The 16,285-nt window shown below is 37.2% G+C and overlaps 3 protein-coding genes across 4 annotated transcripts; 1 reads left to right on the plus strand and 2 right to left on the minus strand.

The window, feature by feature from the left end:
* The first annotated feature begins 452 nt into the window (after positions 1-452).
* Positions 453-5,050, plus strand: LOC137720197 (CDPK-related kinase 4). Of its 2 annotated transcripts, none has more exons than XM_068459234.2 (11): positions 453-1,161; positions 1,593-1,723; positions 1,864-1,905; positions 2,009-2,117; positions 2,247-2,325; positions 2,650-2,946; positions 3,068-3,177; positions 3,412-3,516; positions 3,709-3,771; positions 4,238-4,405; positions 4,543-5,050. In XM_068459234.2, the coding sequence occupies exons 1-11, from the start codon at positions 628-630 to the stop codon at positions 4,678-4,680; spliced, it is 1,776 nt and encodes a 591-aa protein (XP_068315335.2). In that variant the 5' UTR covers positions 453-627; the 3' UTR covers positions 4,681-5,050. The 2 variants fall into 2 exon arrangements, 1 of the variants encoding a protein (XP_068315335.2); XR_015960481.1 differs by having other exon boundaries at positions 491-1,161; positions 3,699-3,771.
* A 2,201-nt stretch (positions 5,051-7,251) lies between these two features.
* Positions 7,252-8,233, minus strand: LOC137721375 (auxin-responsive protein SAUR32). Its single transcript, XM_068460470.2, has one exon. The coding sequence runs from the start codon at positions 7,904-7,906 to the stop codon at positions 7,499-7,501; it is 408 nt and encodes a 135-aa protein (XP_068316571.2). The 5' UTR covers positions 7,907-8,233; the 3' UTR covers positions 7,252-7,498.
* A 4,981-nt stretch (positions 8,234-13,214) lies between these two features.
* Positions 13,215-15,220, minus strand: LOC137721036 (uncharacterized). The gene has a single exon (XM_068460159.2). It carries the CDS (start codon positions 14,528-14,530, stop codon positions 13,568-13,570), a length of 963 nt encoding a protein of 320 aa, XP_068316260.2. The 5' UTR covers positions 14,531-15,220; the 3' UTR covers positions 13,215-13,567.
* Positions 15,221-16,285: the final 1,065 nt, after the last annotated feature.

The raw sequence follows: 16,285 nt of genomic DNA on the forward strand, positions 1-16,285 counted from the left end.
TCCCATTATTTTTCCTCTCAAATTTATGACTTATTTTATTCATGATAACTAAGTACACATGCAATTAGGTATTAAGAAAGATACACAAGTGAGCAACTCATTTGCGTGTAAACTTCAAATCCTTCTACTCGGTTAAAATTGATTTCAAGGTGATTTCCTACCCGTCTATTAAAGATGAGGTATGCCCAATTAACTGAGTAAAGATTTTTTTAATGTGTTCATAACACAAGACGGAAGATCACATAGGAAAATTTTATTTTAGTACTCCTCGAAATGTATAATGACATCTAATGTTTTTACTTTGTGTTTTGGACGCATTACTTATGGTAGATGAGACCAACTTGAAATAACACATGATTAAAATCAACGGTCAGGCATTAATCACGCAACATTAAAGCCTCACGATCAGCTGTCAGATTAACATGTAACTCCCCAACATTCAAACTTACACCAAATAAATACCACCAAGATTTCACTTATTTGCATTTCTTTTCTCTCTTTATTTCACATTTCTCTCCTCCCTCCTCCTCCTTCTCTCCCGCCTGTTTAACAAGTCGTCGGATTTTCTCCACCGTCCGATGCACTTACTTTGACTCCTCGCTCCTCCAAAACCCTAACAATTCAACGATGGGACTTTGCTGCAGCAAGAACGTCGCCGTTTCCGAGGCCGACAACAAGCCCGCAGCCGCCCAGCAGTCAAAACACTCGCCAGTGGCGCCGGTGCCGCCCAGCTCCAGACCCGGCGATGCTCACTCCGGCAAGCACACTCCGGCCAACTCCTTCTCGGCCAGTCCGTGCCCGAGCCCGCTTCCCGCCGGAATTGCGCCGTCGCCGGCGAGGACACCGGGGAGGAAGTTCAGGTGGCCCTTACCTCCTCCGTCTCCGGCGAAACCGATCATGGAGGTGCTTCGACGGCGGCAGGGGCGTGAGGTGAAGCCAAAGGATGGGCCGATACCGGAGGAGCATCCAGGGGGCGTGGAAGGCGAGGGAGGAGAGAGAGCACTGGACAAGAGCTTTGGGTATGGGAAGAACATTGGGGCAAAGTTTGAGCTGGGGAAGGAGGTGGGTCGAGGGCATTTTGGTCATACTTGCTGGGCCAAGGGCAAGAAAGGAGAGCTCAAAGGACAGCCGGTCGCCGTCAAGATCATAGCCAAAGCGAAGGTGACGATGCTTGTTATTGATGAATTATTTGTTTTAATAATTTAGTTGAATTGTCACTTTCTTGTTTGGTATATAAAGCTTGTTTCTTTGTTTATTTTAAGTAAGTTTGGATGAATTTAAAGGGCAAATTGCATCCATTTGTGTTGAAGCAATTAGTATTTCTAGTAATCAGCTTTTTTACTTTTGCATGAAATTGGTAAAATTTAATTAGTTGGGGAATCTGATCACTGGATTAAGCAATGGTTATGTGAATTATACTTCCCTGCAACAAGTCGAATCCGAAGAACTTTTTCGCCTGTTGATCTCTGTCTTTGAACTCATTAGTCATTACCCTTACTGCTGCATCAGCACGGTATTTGGGTTTACTGAGTTACTGCTTATAAATTTTAATTGAAGTTATATTGGTAATTAAATGAGGGATCTTTTCGCAGATGACAACGGCAATAGCTATTGAAGATGTTCGCAGAGAGGTGAAAATACTGAAAGCATTAGCTGGACATAAGAATCTGGTCAGATTTTACGATGCGTTTGAGGATGACCATAACGTCTACATTGTCATGGAGTATGAACCTTTTTTTTCTTTCAATAACCTAATCATGTTATTCATAGAAACTTGAAGCCATTGTTCAACTTTGTATGAATACATCAGTATTTTGGCCGATAAGCATGTTTTGAAGTTTTCTGATCTTGCTGACCTTACAGGTTGTGTGAAGGTGGAGAACTACTGGATAAGATTTTGTCGAGGTAGAATGAAATGCTTTATTTTCTTTCTTGTATTGTACTTGTAATTTGCACTTTCGGATTGTATGAGTTAAAGGATTTATTCTTAATCACTACTTTGTGGCAGGGGTGGAAGATACACAGAAAAGGATGCTAAAACTATTGTTGTGCAAATTTTAAGTGTTGTTTCTTTCTGTCATCTCCAAGGTGTCGTACACCGTGATCTAAAGCCAGAGGTACTACATTCAGAAGAAAGTTTGAACTCACAGTTAGATAATTGTGGATGTTCACATGTATTTTTCAATTCTTCACGTTCTCATTCCAACCAGTAACTAATAACTCTGTTCATTATGAATGCTTGGCAGAATTTTCTTTTCACAACAAGAGATGAGGATGCTCCAATGAAGGTTATTGATTTTGGTCTTTCTGACCTTATTAGGCCTGGTAATGGTTGCTTTCCACACTATACGTTTGCTTCAATATATGATGTGCAACTGCTAATTGTTTCTTGTCATGAAGTTCTTACCTATATGATTATTATTGTTTATTGTGTTGCCAAGCTTCGTCAATAACTATTTGTTTCATTGGAAGTATTTTCTTTAACCTTTTTCAAAGAGGGTTTTTTTTTATTTTTTATTTTTTACCTGATATGTTGGCATATTCGTGTGAGAAATGAAACTTCCCTCCTTAGAAATCAATCTAATTATAAGACTTTAGTTATCTGAACATTGCATTGTTTTCACAGAACATTTAGTTTTACATGTGCAGATCAACGTCTCAATGATATTGTTGGAAGTGCATACTATGTTGCACCTGAGGTGTTATATAGATCTTACAGTCTCGAAGCAGATATGTGGAGTGTTGGTGTCATAACATATATATTGCTATGTGGAAGTAGACCTTTCTGGGCACGAACTGAATCAGGAATCTTTCGTTCAGTGCTAAGAGCTGATCCTAATTTTGATGATTCTCCTTGGCCTTCAGTCTCCTCAGAAGCCAAAGATTTTCTTAAAAGGCTTCTGAATAAGGACCACAGGAAAAGAATGACTGCTGCCCAAGCTTTAAGTAAGTTGGTTTTAAATATTTCATACATCCTTAATCATATTTTGCACCAAATAACCCTGCTAGTGGCGTGTACAGTTATTTCCTGTTGAGGTATCCTGATAACTATTTCTTGTGTTCACAGCTCACCCATGGTTACGAGATGAAAAACATGATGTGCCTTTAGATATTTTAATCTACAAGTTGGTTAAATCGTATGTTTGGTCCTCACCCTTCAAGCGTGCAGCACTAAAGGTAACACTCCTTCACAAGAAAACGTGCCCTCCAAATCCCCCAAAATGTGAAGAAAGAATTGGAAAGAAAAAAGAAGAAACAACTTAAAATCGAAGCTAACAAGCTGGGGTGTCGTCAGGCATGAATGGCATAATTTTGGGGCAATGAAATCTTTCATACACACAAACACAAACCCACATTTGTGATTTTAGAAGGCATCCTTTGCAAGTTTGTAACATATTTCGTTGTTCACAGGCTCTCTCCAAGGCTTTAACAGAAGATGAGCTCATCTATCTTAGGGCTCAATTTAGGCTCTTGGATCCAAAAAATGGATACGTGTCCCTTGATAATTTCAGAACGGTTAGTCAGAGTTCTTATTGCTTTAACAATACTTCTTTTGTTACATTTTAGGATCCCATTTTGGACCCGTATTATCTATGTACGTGGTATAATAGGGCAATTCAATATCTCTACTATAGTTAGATGTTTCAAATGATTTTATCTTCATTGTTTTTTCATGACTTTTTCAACTTATCGTGAAGAATATTGCAGGCCCTCATGAAAAATTCAACTGATGCCATGAAGATGTCAAGGGTTTATGACATTATAAATTTGGTAAGCGATCTTGATGCCTTCACGTTCTTTGATTTCAACGGTGGAATGGTCCCAAATTTGTTTGCTAATTTCATGTATAGTAGATTCCTATGCAAAGTTGAAACTTGCGTATTTGCTTTTTGTTTAAAACTTTTATTTTAAATGATATAAAATGCACACTGTTGGATATTCTGAGATAGGTCAGGCGGAATAGCGGTCTTTTTCTGTATGGTTATATTCAATGAAACAAAGAGAACACACCTTTTTTTTTCTTAATATTGGAGGATTCTAGAACTTTTGGTCTTGAGTTTGTTCTCTTCTCTGACTTTTTCATTGCTGGCTTGTCTTTTCTATTGACAAACACAGCCTTCATAGAATCAATAGAATTGATAAACAAAACCATTTTTCCAATACAATTTTTCATTTTATTTCTTTAATTTTGGCTTTTGCATGAGGCATATACTCATATTCTAGTTTTTAATTCAAGATGGAACCCCTCTCACACAAGAAGATGGACTTTCAAGAGTTCTGCGTCGCTGCAATAAGTTCATATCAGCTAGAAGCTCATGAAGGATGGGAGAACATTGCAAGTACGGCATTTGAGCATTTCGAAAATGAAGGAAACCGGGTCATCTCTGTTGAGGAGTTGGCACAGGTATGCACATCGAACATCAGTCTTCCGTACAATTGCTTGTGTACTTGTCACTTTCAAAATATCATATGGAACCAAGTATCTGCGTCAGTTTGTCAAATGATTACCAGCAAACTGAAGAAAAATAAAACGTTATGCAGGAAATGAATCTTGGTCCCACATCTTATCAATTACTCAATGACTGGATCCGACCTTCAGACAGAAAACTTACGCTTCTTGGATACACCAAATTTTTGCATGGTGTGACAGTGCGTAGTTCCAATACTAGACGTCCATAAATGTAACCGGGATATATAATGTTCTCTTCAAAAATTTACCAACAGTGTTTCGAATTCTTTTAGAACCTTGCCCGCCCCTTTGGCGAGTGAAGGTGACAATGGAGTGTCAGGTTGTGAGTGAAGAGATATAGGTCCATGTCAATAATTTGAGAGATTTTATGCAGAAGAATTTGTTCAAGACCCTTGAAAACGCATCGACATCTTCCTACCAGTTGCGACTGCTGCGATGGTAGAGGCAATGCCATCGAAGAAAGCTTTTGCATTTACATTTGTATGGGTTATTTTTGTGTTCAAATCCTTTGAAGGTAAGGTTACAGAGTTTTGTAATGACATTCCAATATTAATGTTTACAAGTGTAAGTTTAGAAGAACGCTTTGCATTATAATTTCACTTCTCTGAGCTTCATGTTGCGAAACTTTAGAAACTTATAATTGTTTTATCTATGGCCCGTTTACGTTGCATCCGGGCGTCCGATGGAGATACAGTGATCGTTGCTTACTTATCATTGTGCCTTGACGCCACATCAAATCACCTCCGAGTAACGACCTAGCTTTAGCTTAATATCGTTTTAGATTTGGATTCGACTTGAAAAATTGAATGCTGCCTGTTGACTACTTGACACTTGCCCTTTTTCGTTATTCGGGTTTGAGACTGACAACATAAGATAAACTAACACATACAGAGTTTTAATTTATTAAAAAAAAAAAAAAAAAAAAAATTGAGTCATATTTGAAAATCTACAAAAATAACTGTTGAAAAGTTACTAATTAAGTTTTTAATTTAAAACGCGATGATAATTAAATTCCCTTTAATTTTCCTTCAATCCAATGGTGTCAATATGGTTACCTTTAATTGAATTCCATAAAATATTGGTTAGATTTCTACGTTTGCTTACGATCAAAGTTACGTGTTGGTGGGATGGGTTGCACTTGGTCAGTGGCTGGCCCTTTGATCAAAGTCAAACAAACATACAATAAACCTCTCCTTGGCAAATTGGCGTGGTTCTTGCCTACGATCGGCGGCATGCGGCACTCCTTAGCCGAGATGCAATAGCCACACTGTCACATATTTAATAATCAGGAGTCGAGATGTTTTCCTAATATCTATGTTTAGAGTTCAAAGACTTAGAGATTCGCACCGTTAAAGAGAGAGAGAGATTTAGACCATTAGTTTATATGCGGTGGGCTAGTAGAATGAGCAAATGAGGACTGCAAGATTCAAAATGAATAGTCCGGATCTTAGAGTCCGTCGGCTCTGGACACAGAAATCCAAAGATGATCTCAGTTCAATCATCAGTGTATATAATTGGACGACAATTGATATACATCAGGTTTGATTATATTATGCAGCCAAATGCAAAAGTCTTCCCAACTTGCCAACAATCACGCTACTCGTTTACTTGGGTAACAATTGACCTTATCAAATAATCTCTACTAACTAATGAAATCCTCTTTGTCAACTTTAAAAGGATGAAAAGACAACTTAGTCTTCTATTACACAAAAAAAATGATAGGCAATAATGTAATTTCATAGGTCCAAATTTTACTGTTTTTTATTGAAGCCTTACCTACAGCCTACACGTGATGTTAAACTACCTCCAGTATTAAAAAAAAAAAAAAAAAAAAAAAAAAAACCTCTCACTCTCCCCACGTTCTCTCTTCCTCTCTCCTTCTCAATTTCTAAAAATATGTGTTAATGTGTAGGCAAATGCTAGTATCAAATTGAGAAATATTGCTCAGGTGACCTTTGAAAGAGGAGCATGTCTACATGCCCAAACTCGACTGTTTCAAAAACGCTTGACATTTCACATGAGAAATAAACGACCAATCTTCCACATGGGGATGGGACAGCGGTGGAATGCAGAAGGTAGACGAAATCAAATGATTGGATCAAAATTTCAAAATATTAATTTGTGCTGGCTTCACACTTTTATTTATAAATGCTAAATGAGCAGGTCATATAATTATAAAAATGAAACAATTAATATTCAAGTTGACGTAATATATTCGTTGAGTATGACTCACCATCCTAAGTAACTCTTCGAAGTTAATTTACAATTTCGAAGTATAACTCCTAAGTATGAAGGTTAAGATTAAGAGCTCTGATATAAGTGGAGAAAAATATGGCTAAATCAGTTGTTACGATGAGATCCAAAGTTGTGGAGCAAAATTTCAAATATAATCCAACATATAAAAATCGAAATCTTCAACTAAACCTAATGGGTGTGAGTAAGTCTTTAACGAGAGATTTTTTAGGGTGGCGGAACTATGGTCGGTAAACCAAGTGTCATCGGACCGTATTTCGAGTATACTGAAAAATTTCTTTAAACGAGATGTCATTATACAAGTGAATGAACACTTGAAGAAGGAAAAAAAAAATTCCTCTATGTGTATAATAACAATAACATCATGCCGCTAGCGTTGCCGGCACATTTAAAATCTCTCCAAAGGCACACACCCTTGATGTTTTGAACCGAGTATTATACGTTTGTGTAATTTCTTATCTCCAACAACCAGCAACCAGCAACTTCCTTCCCACTTTTATATATTCATTTCACATTAACAACAAGAATAAAGAAAAAGATTACGTCTCCAAACGAATATTCCCAAAAATCATACATAGAATGACGATGATGATCCATCGATTTTTTGTCATGAAAAATCATCCACTAATCCATAAGACATCATACAAGAAATCCAAACAAATTAATAATATTTGAGGTCCCAACGAATTAGAAAAGAATCCAATGCCTCGCTCACAATTAATAAACTGAAATTAAGAAATCTATATCTACTTAATAATCTTCACAATTAATAAATCAAACCCTAAAACACCAGGCATAGTGGTGATGGTAGTGGTTGTGATGGTGATGGTGGTGGTGATGATGATGGCCGTGGAACGAAGTCTCCCTATCGATCATGCCTTGAACGGTGCGAAACTCCTCCACGTGGCAAGGAATAGTGATCGGACCCTTGTGATCGAATCCGTACTCCTTCTCCGCCTCCTTCAGCAGCTGCATGAAGAGCGGGTGGTTGATGTAGACCACCGGAATAACAAACCTCTGCTGGTCCTCCCCCTGGCCCACCATCACCGCCATACAGCCTTTCGGAATATCTTTGAGCTCCTTGCTGTTCTTGTCGTGGTGGTGGTGGAGAAGGTGGGGGAAGTGGAGGTGGAAGTTCAGGTGGTTGTGCTTGCTGGGCCTGTCGGCGGCGATAAATCCCATCTTTTCGAAAACTCGAAAAACCCGAAAATCAGAAAACCCTAGAGAGCAAGAAAACAGTGGAGAAACTTGAAGTTGTTGAGTTAGGGTTATAAGAAGACGAAAGAAAACGGCCACGGATCGGAAGCGGAGATGGTGAGGTTGAACTGGGTTAGGGCGGAGTCGGTTAACGATCTCGGAATATTGCTCATGATATATGATCGGATTCAACAACCAACATAAATATCGATGGAGAAAAAGGAGAAGCTGAGAGAGGTTTTTGGAGAGGGAGGGGTTTGGTGTTTATATAGTAGCTGTCGTAGGAGCAGATAGGGTTTGCTTACCTTATACAGAAAGGAGAGGGTTAGAGGGTGGGAAAAGATATAAAATCAAAGTCGTAAACGCTGTAAAAGTCTGGAGGCTTACAACTTGCAGGAAGGTTTTACAAAACGCGCCTGATAATTACTATTTATTTCATTTTTAATGGTAATTACCAGAATTCTGTGTCGGTAAAAAGTCTCTGATATGCAATTAACTAATTTGCGTTCCAAATATTTGGAATATGTAATTAACAATTGCAAATTAGGGTCTTGTTAAGAATTACTTTTAAAATAATTAAAAAATTTAAAGAAAATATTTTTAGGTTCAAAAAATAAATAAATTGTTTATTGCAACAAACATCAGTTATGTGTTTTTTGCATAAAACAATAAAGTGTTTTTCTAGGATTCACTTGTCATTTTATTATTTTACTAAAAAATGGTTTCAGAAGCATTTTCAATAAAAATGCTTTCAGCCATTTTAAAAACATTTTCGAACGAGTCCTAGTTTTCTGGCAACCCCCCCTCCCTTTTAAACTTATTTTCAAAAAAAAAAAATTGCAAATTGGTTTCTTTCATTCCAAAACTAATAAGGTATGTAATTATTAATCCAACCAAAACAAATAAGGTAGAATTAATTAATTAATTAATACGTTAGCAAAATAGTATTGATAAGGGATAATTTTATAACGTTTAGAAGGAATATTTATGATATTAATTAATTATGGAAATGATGAATAATTTTTATACTTGAGTTTGAATTTACATTTAAAAATACAATCAAAGTCAAATCACAAGTTTATTAATAAAACAAATTCAATAAAGCAACAATTGGTACCATAGAAATCCAGCTATAAACGGGGGAAGAGGATCCTCTCCTGAGCTTAAGATGAGGATTCTCCTGATTATGAAATCCGGACCGTTCAAAATTAATTCAACGGTTTCAAATGAGAAGTCCTCTAAAAATTATAATAATTGTAACAGTTGAATTAAATTTAAACGGTCTGGATTTCGTGATCAGGAGGATCCTCATTCTAAACCCAGGAAAGGATCCTCTTCCATAAACGGGATAGTCTTATCACACATTTTATTTTATTTTATTTTTTGGGTGTCAATTCACACATTTGAGATTCCACGTCAACAAATAAAGCAAGGGAATTCGCCTCTCATAAAAAGTAAAAATAGAGGGAAGAATTGAAATCTTGCAAAGCAGCTTTAGCTATCAAACCCACATGGACAACAAGTGGCCGACGCTTCTCGTCCTCGTCAGCAGTTTTATGGGGTCCATATGATTGGAAAATGCGACCCGACAATGAGGTGTCACGCGCTTCACACACCATATGAAGCCGTCCAGTAACATGCTTCGAACATGTCCAAGTCCAACTGGATTGGACCAATACTATAGATGAGGGAGCATCACGTCATCATCTTAATTTTATTTAATTTTTCGGTTTAAATATTTGTTTCTTTACCTGTTAGGAACTTTAACGAAAAATTCATAGTACTGTTTACTTTAACGAAAAATCACATTTTTACTCTAAAGTCAATCATGATACTATTCATTTACAACTCAATTTTGTTATTTTTGTTAAAACTCAAAGTTTTCAAACATTTTTCATTAATTTTCCTTAGCTATTACTTGTGCTGCAGTTCTTTGGAAATAATTATCAACTAACATTTTGTTTATCTTAATAAAATATTGTTAATTACCTATTATTTTTACTATAAAACAATGATTAAGTGCAATTGCTGGTATACTAGGAGCGCTTAAAAAGTCGTGGCATTTTGGATAGCATGCGGGAAATCTTTGAATATGGCAACCAGATCACATCAACTGTCCCCTGTATTCTCTTCCAATTTTTCAATTTTGCTACCTACAACTTTATTTGAATTTAATCGAGACTATCTTAAAATATTATTGTAGTAAATTGTTTGCGATATAGAAGTTCTTCTCCTTGCTCTTTACGAGATGCCGCACGCAAATTGCTCATAATCTGCAGCCCTAGGGCCACTTTGTTTTGGTATGCGTTAAGTAGTACAAGGTCGGATAGTTGACGTGATCTGGTTGCCAAATTCAAGGGTTTCAAGCATGCTACCCAAAATTTCCTTGACTTTTTACGTGCTTCTACTAAACCCCACTTGGGAGCCATGCCTTGCTCGGCTCAAATTTAGGGCCGGATTCTGTGGCAGATATTACTGCAAAATCCTTGTGACGTAACAGGTATCATGCATGCCCATTTTCTACCGTGTTACATTGCCCACAGAGATGCATGTGCTCCTCATATCTTGGTCCTCTTAAGTGCAAAGTTTAGTTTAATCACTTGAATTTAGGATTAATCAACCAAATCCTGCGGTTGATTGATGCACAAGTTTTGTGATGGGCATTCCTAGACCATTTGATCAAGAGATCTGGAGATACATGGGATTCTAAATTCTAGGAAGATCTTTCCAGATATAGCCGTTTGATCATGACCCACAAAAATGGGAACGGTTTAGCTGTTTTTTTAAGTCAAAAGACTCAACCAAAAGGGGAGGTGATTATTGATTATGTCGAGCATCTAATTTCCATTTTTTTTCCCTCCTTTTTCTTTTGATTTTTCTTTGGCTCTCCAACTTTCCACACAAGCATTTATCCTAATCCCTCCAATAATATGGCAAGTTTAATATTCAACAAATCGAGAACTTTTTTAGTGAGTCCAGAGCACGGTCACATACGCCATATGTTATATACAAGTGGAGGGAGAGCACGGTCACATACGCCATATGTTATATACAAGTGGAGGGACACTTGATGGGGAAAAAAAAACTTTCCTTCCACTTGTATAATAACATATGTCTTATCGTAGTGGCAAAGCCACTTGAGGACTAGGAGAGGTCATGGCCTACCTGGAATTTTTCATTTTGTACTTTTTGTTTATGTGCTTTTAGTTGGATATTCTGCATTCTTCGACTTATGTGTGTTTGCTCCCAGCTAACTTTATTGTGTTTTTCTAATTGATAAAATAAATATGTTTTCCAATAGTATAGTTATCAAACCAAAGGCATATATCAACTAGCCTTCCTTTAGTTAGTTCACTATTTTGCATGATAGAGTATTGTTTTATAGTGAAACCACATATATATGGAATAGAGGAAGAATTCATCTTCAAAGATAATTTTCAAATTTGTAGTTTTGAGCCATGATTATGAATTTTTGTTCAACTTCATTATAGGAACTTATAAAGAAGTTCAGTACTTACGATATAATTATCTCAAAAAAAAAAATTTGTGACTTTATTACTCTCTTTTTTATTAAAATTATTCATTTTACTACAAAAAAATGAACCTTTTTCTCCCATTAGTTATATTATTTTTTTCTTTGAATTTCTTTCTTATGGCTTAGTGGTCCCTCCTAGCTTCGATTTCTGGCTTTGCCACTGTGTTATGGTATGTATTCTGGGTATATTGAAAAATCTCTCAAGCAAATAATACCCCTTGTTCATTAATTCTATTTTATGACTGAGTTTACATTTTCTTATTTTGACCAAAAGAGGAGATGGATTCTCGAACTTACGACATCTTACAACATCAACAAGAAAAATACTGTTGAACAAATGGTTGGTTAGTCAATTTACAATTCCTAAATATATGTGGTTTGTGGAGAAAATAATCGCATCTTAGTGTTAATTGTCTTATTGGAATTTTAGGAATGAGAGGTAAATGAAACTTCTTCGTGGCTACGATCAATTTTAATTCATTTCATTTTCCACCAACGAGTACGTTTCAAAATTTAGTGCCATCTACCTTTGATTATAACAGCCAACCAATTTGGTTTTCGACTTTTTGTTCTTTAAGTGGGTGGTCCTTTGAAGTTACGCCGATGTGACCTAATTAAATGTTTGTTAGCTAAGAAGATGTAGGTTCGAATTTTCTCATGTGGCAACAAAATGTTGATTAACTGATATAATAGTTTGACATCCAAAATAAAATAGTGAACTGTCATGACTTCGCCAGCTGATTAATTGAAAAAATAAAAAAATTTATGTGGTATCAAAGTGTTGATTAATTGATTTATAACAAAAGACCTTGTATTATTGTTGTACAACACATTCTAATTGTCACTCAACATTTTTTTCTGGAGTCTCCTTCTCTCTCACTTTCTTTTTTAAAAATGTCAACACAAAATGTTGATCTGACTTAATCATGACCGTTCAAATAGGAATGGAAGAAAGAGAAGAAGAATTTGAAGGGAAGGTAATCGTACTCAGTTTTTTGCTTTTGCTGTGTGGTCTAAATCTGCACTTCAAGTTGAACATTAAACTCCAACAAAAAAAATTGTACACTAAATGTCTGACCATGATTTTCAGATTTGGTTCCAACACTATACAAAACCAAAATTGTCCCGGAAAAATAACATAAAACAAAAAGTATAATTTAGATTAAAAATATGAACATGGATCAAATGAAATTGTGCAATTTGCTGGTCACGAGACTCACGACGGTGGTTAAGATTTGGGTTTGGTAGTAAAAGACAGACATGGGGAAGTCCAATCCAAACGCATAACCAGGCCACCAGTCTAATGAAGAGCATTTCTATGGGCTTGAACTGGAATTCATGATACATGGAAAGCAATTAAGTACAATACTATTATAATTACACAGCAAAAAAAAATTTCGTTACAAGTAAAACATCTCGGGTTCATTAGAAAAAAAATTTCTCAGCCCCGTATTACATCATATGTTTGATTTCTATCGCTCTTGAATACATGATGGTGGCTAGGTGAGGGATGAAATGCTTCGTCATGGCAGTCTATCCTTTTTGGAGACTGGGAATGCTCATAGAGGTATTTCAGACTCTCATTCCACCACCGTGTGATTCACTAGCGCTAACAACATCAAATTAACTATTTAAATCCTTCCATCCAATCATCCCCATAACATGAACATGCAGTTGCTTGAATATATATTTTACATATGTAATAAACAAAATGTGTATAGTAGAACATTGGTATAGGAACAATAAACACTTGAAGACTTGAGAAGTAATGTGTGACAAGACATGATTTTTTTCTCATTTCATCATCACAATTTGTAATTAATTTAGCCAAAATTAAAGAAAAAGTAAAAAAGAAAATTCTATACCAAATCTAGAAGGAGAAGAAAGGAAAACATCAAATATTCATGCGTACAAATAATATCCAGGTTCTCATTTTCCTCTTCTGAATTCTTCCATATCTGTGTACTTACCCAAAAAAGAAAACAAGATTTCTTGAATGGTGAAGTGACCGAAAGGGCCCTCATAATTCTAACTAGAACATCAAGTAATCTTCCTCATCGTCATCATCGAATGTATTGTGTTGTATTCACGTCCAGTAATTAATGGTTTTCCTAATCAGCCGACACAATTATCTGCACCCCCTCCGCCGGCTTCCGCTTCCGAACCAAGCGGCAGCGATCTGCTCCGGCAGCTAACGAGTCCGCGATGGGCTTAATGACCAAAATGCCCTGCCCCACGGCTGCACAAATTAGCGTCGACAAAAACGCAGCGAATGAGAGGGCAGTGAACGCCGGGTGGTCCGGCTTCCACAACACGGTCATCCCCATGAGAATAATCTGCAGCGGTAGTGGCACCAATACCGTGGCAGCAAGGGTGTAAATCCTCAACCTCAGCCCCTTGTTGATCACCAACGACAAAACCCTCCAGCACGAAAACAAGAACCACATCGAGTACGCGCCACCGAACGCGGCGAACATGATGGTGTTCAACAAAGGGTATGTGCATGAAACCATGCTGCTGCCGTACTCGACCTTCTGGACGACATAGTTCCGTACAAAAATCTCCGGCAGCGGCAGGTGGAGCTTGTGGAACGGGTGGAAGAACAGGAAGAGGACTTGCACCAGAAGCATGGGGAGACACGTGGCGAGGACGAATGCGATGGCCCAGGAGACATTGGGGGTCTTCTTTTCAATGGAGGCGTCGACAAGGAAGAGCAGGGTGACGAGGAAGGCAGGCTCGAATAACCCTAACGAGAGCGCCACGTGGATTTTGCAAAACTGGGGCTCCTCGAAGGAGGCGAGGACGGAGAGGAAAGGGTAAAGGTAGGTGCGGTGGAAGGTGGGGATTCGGAGGAGCTCGTTGAGGGACCAGAAGATGATGAATATGACGAGGAGGAATCGGACGGTCCAGAGGGAGTTGAAGTGCCGAAGGTGGAGGGCGGTGCGGGACTTTAAGCAGAGGTTGAAGATGAAGGAGATGGAGAGGAGGGAAAGGACGATGAGGGCGGAGATGAATAGTAAAGTGGCAACGTCGAAGGCGGAGTCGAGGAATGGCGTTGAAGGAATGAAGAACATCGAGCGAAATATCAATTGGATTGATTAACTAATTAATTAATTTGTTTACAAATTAATTAATTAGTTAATCAATGAATAATATTCTATCTCTCTCGATCGCTCTGATGATCTCGATGAAGGATGGATATATGGATTTGCTATATAGCTATGACAAACCCTCCTTTTGTTTGTTCTCCTTTTTGTATATATCGATATCGAATATACTGATGGTTATGAATATATGTACTTTTTTTTTTGTATCGATATCGATATATTGCTACCTAACCACGACTACGGTAAAACAAGAGGAGATGTGATCAATATCGTTGTACAAAAGTAAGGGCGGCAATAAAGCTGCTGGCCGTGGCGGTGAGAGACGCGGCGGAAGGTGATGGGACTGGAGATTATGCATGGAATGGAAATAGTGAACAGATATAGGATATAGTACTTGGGAACAATATTGGAGGAAGTAAAGGTGTAATATGTAAAAACTGAGGAGGAAGAGGGCATTGGGGGGTGGGTGCGGGTTACGTCGGAGGAGTATTTGGGGAGAGAAGGGTTGAGACTTATTTCTCTCCCCGATTTCCCTACCGGCGGGAAACAGGCTTGACAGCCTGCAACGAAGGAAGAGCGATCGATGATTTGGGGTCTAGAAACTTTAGTTAGAGAGAGGAGGGAGAATCAAGGGAGGAGGAGAAATGTGGTGCAATGGGATGTCTCCTTCCATTTCGGCCTTTTACGGTTAGAATTTAGGAGTTTTGGAATTTAATTTGCACCTTTATTATTTTGTGTTTGCATAATAAGACTTAGATATGAGCTGTACATCTTTATTTTTTATTTTTTTGGAGTTTATTATAGACATTGTTTTTATTATTTATTTTAAAAATGTTTTGAGATTAAATTCTATTTTTAAGAATTTAAAAATTGTTAATTAAGAAGATACAGCTCAAAACCAGATATTCTAGGATTTTTATCTGTTTTTTGCCGATTGTAATTGGATTAACACAGTTGAGTATGATCTGCATGACAACTTAGATGGATTGTCTTAAGCATATACCACTCCACCATTGGGTAATTTCATGCCAAATAAGATTTATATGCACAAAAAGATAAATGATGCTTGCAATTAAATAAGTACAGCTATCAGCTAATTTTGTACATTTGTAGGACTAGAAGTCTAGATGTAAAATAATCGCAACCATACATCAATAATTGGAAACTCCTCCGTTAAATGGTCACGTCCTTATTATTGTATATATTTTTTTAGTAAATTGTGAATTCTGTTCCAATATTTACAAGTATTTTGTATAATCACAATTGAACACTTTTTTTTTTTTTTTTAATTTTCTGATCACAATTTAAGGGTTAAATTTGCTGTAATGATATTTAAGGAGTATATATGGTGATATTACTAAGTACTTGTAATGTAGCAAGTCCTGAGAGTAAAGCAACTAGTGCACTGCAGAAATAAAACCCAAAAATTTTCTTTTGGCGATCCAAAATTAGTGCAATATATTAATTGAGTTATGTTCATCGATTACATTTGGCCGAATAATGGAAATAAAAAGTGCATTAAGGCATGATGCTTCATCGACTCATCACTTGACTGCAGTCTGTAGGTGTGGCAATATATATAAAACCTACATTTCCAGCAATCGCTTTCTGTAACTTATGACAATATGACAATATGAAGTCTTTTTTTTTAATTGCTTTGTTTCGCACATTGCGCACCTGCAAGTGCCACCCACTACTCACCCTATTATGTATATGGGCAAT

Source organism: Pyrus communis, chromosome 1, assembly GCF_041283825.1.
Source record: "Pyrus communis isolate YQ-2024b chromosome 1, ASM4128382v1, whole genome shotgun sequence".
NCBI lineage: Eukaryota > Viridiplantae > Streptophyta > Magnoliopsida > Rosales > Rosaceae > Pyrus > Pyrus communis.

Bases quoted from the DNA above. Each gene is read 5' to 3' on its own strand.
- LOC137721036 (XM_068460159.2), bottom strand. From the start codon at position 14,530: ATGTTCTTCATTCCTTCAACGCCATTCCTCGACTCCGCCTTCGACGTT.
- LOC137720197 (XM_068459234.2), top strand. From the start codon at position 628: ATGGGACTTTGCTGCAGCAAGAACGTCGCCGTTTCCGAGGCCGACAAC. The intron at 1,906-2,008 runs GTAGAATGAAAT...ACTTTGTGGCAG, and splicing joins CTGGATAAGATTTTGTCGAG to GGGTGGAAGATACACAGAAA. The intron at 4,406-4,542 runs GTATGCACATCG...AACGTTATGCAG, and splicing joins CTGTTGAGGAGTTGGCACAG to GAAATGAATCTTGGTCCCAC.
- LOC137721375 (XM_068460470.2), bottom strand. From the start codon at position 7,906: ATGGGATTTATCGCCGCCGACAGGCCCAGCAAGCACAACCACCTGAAC.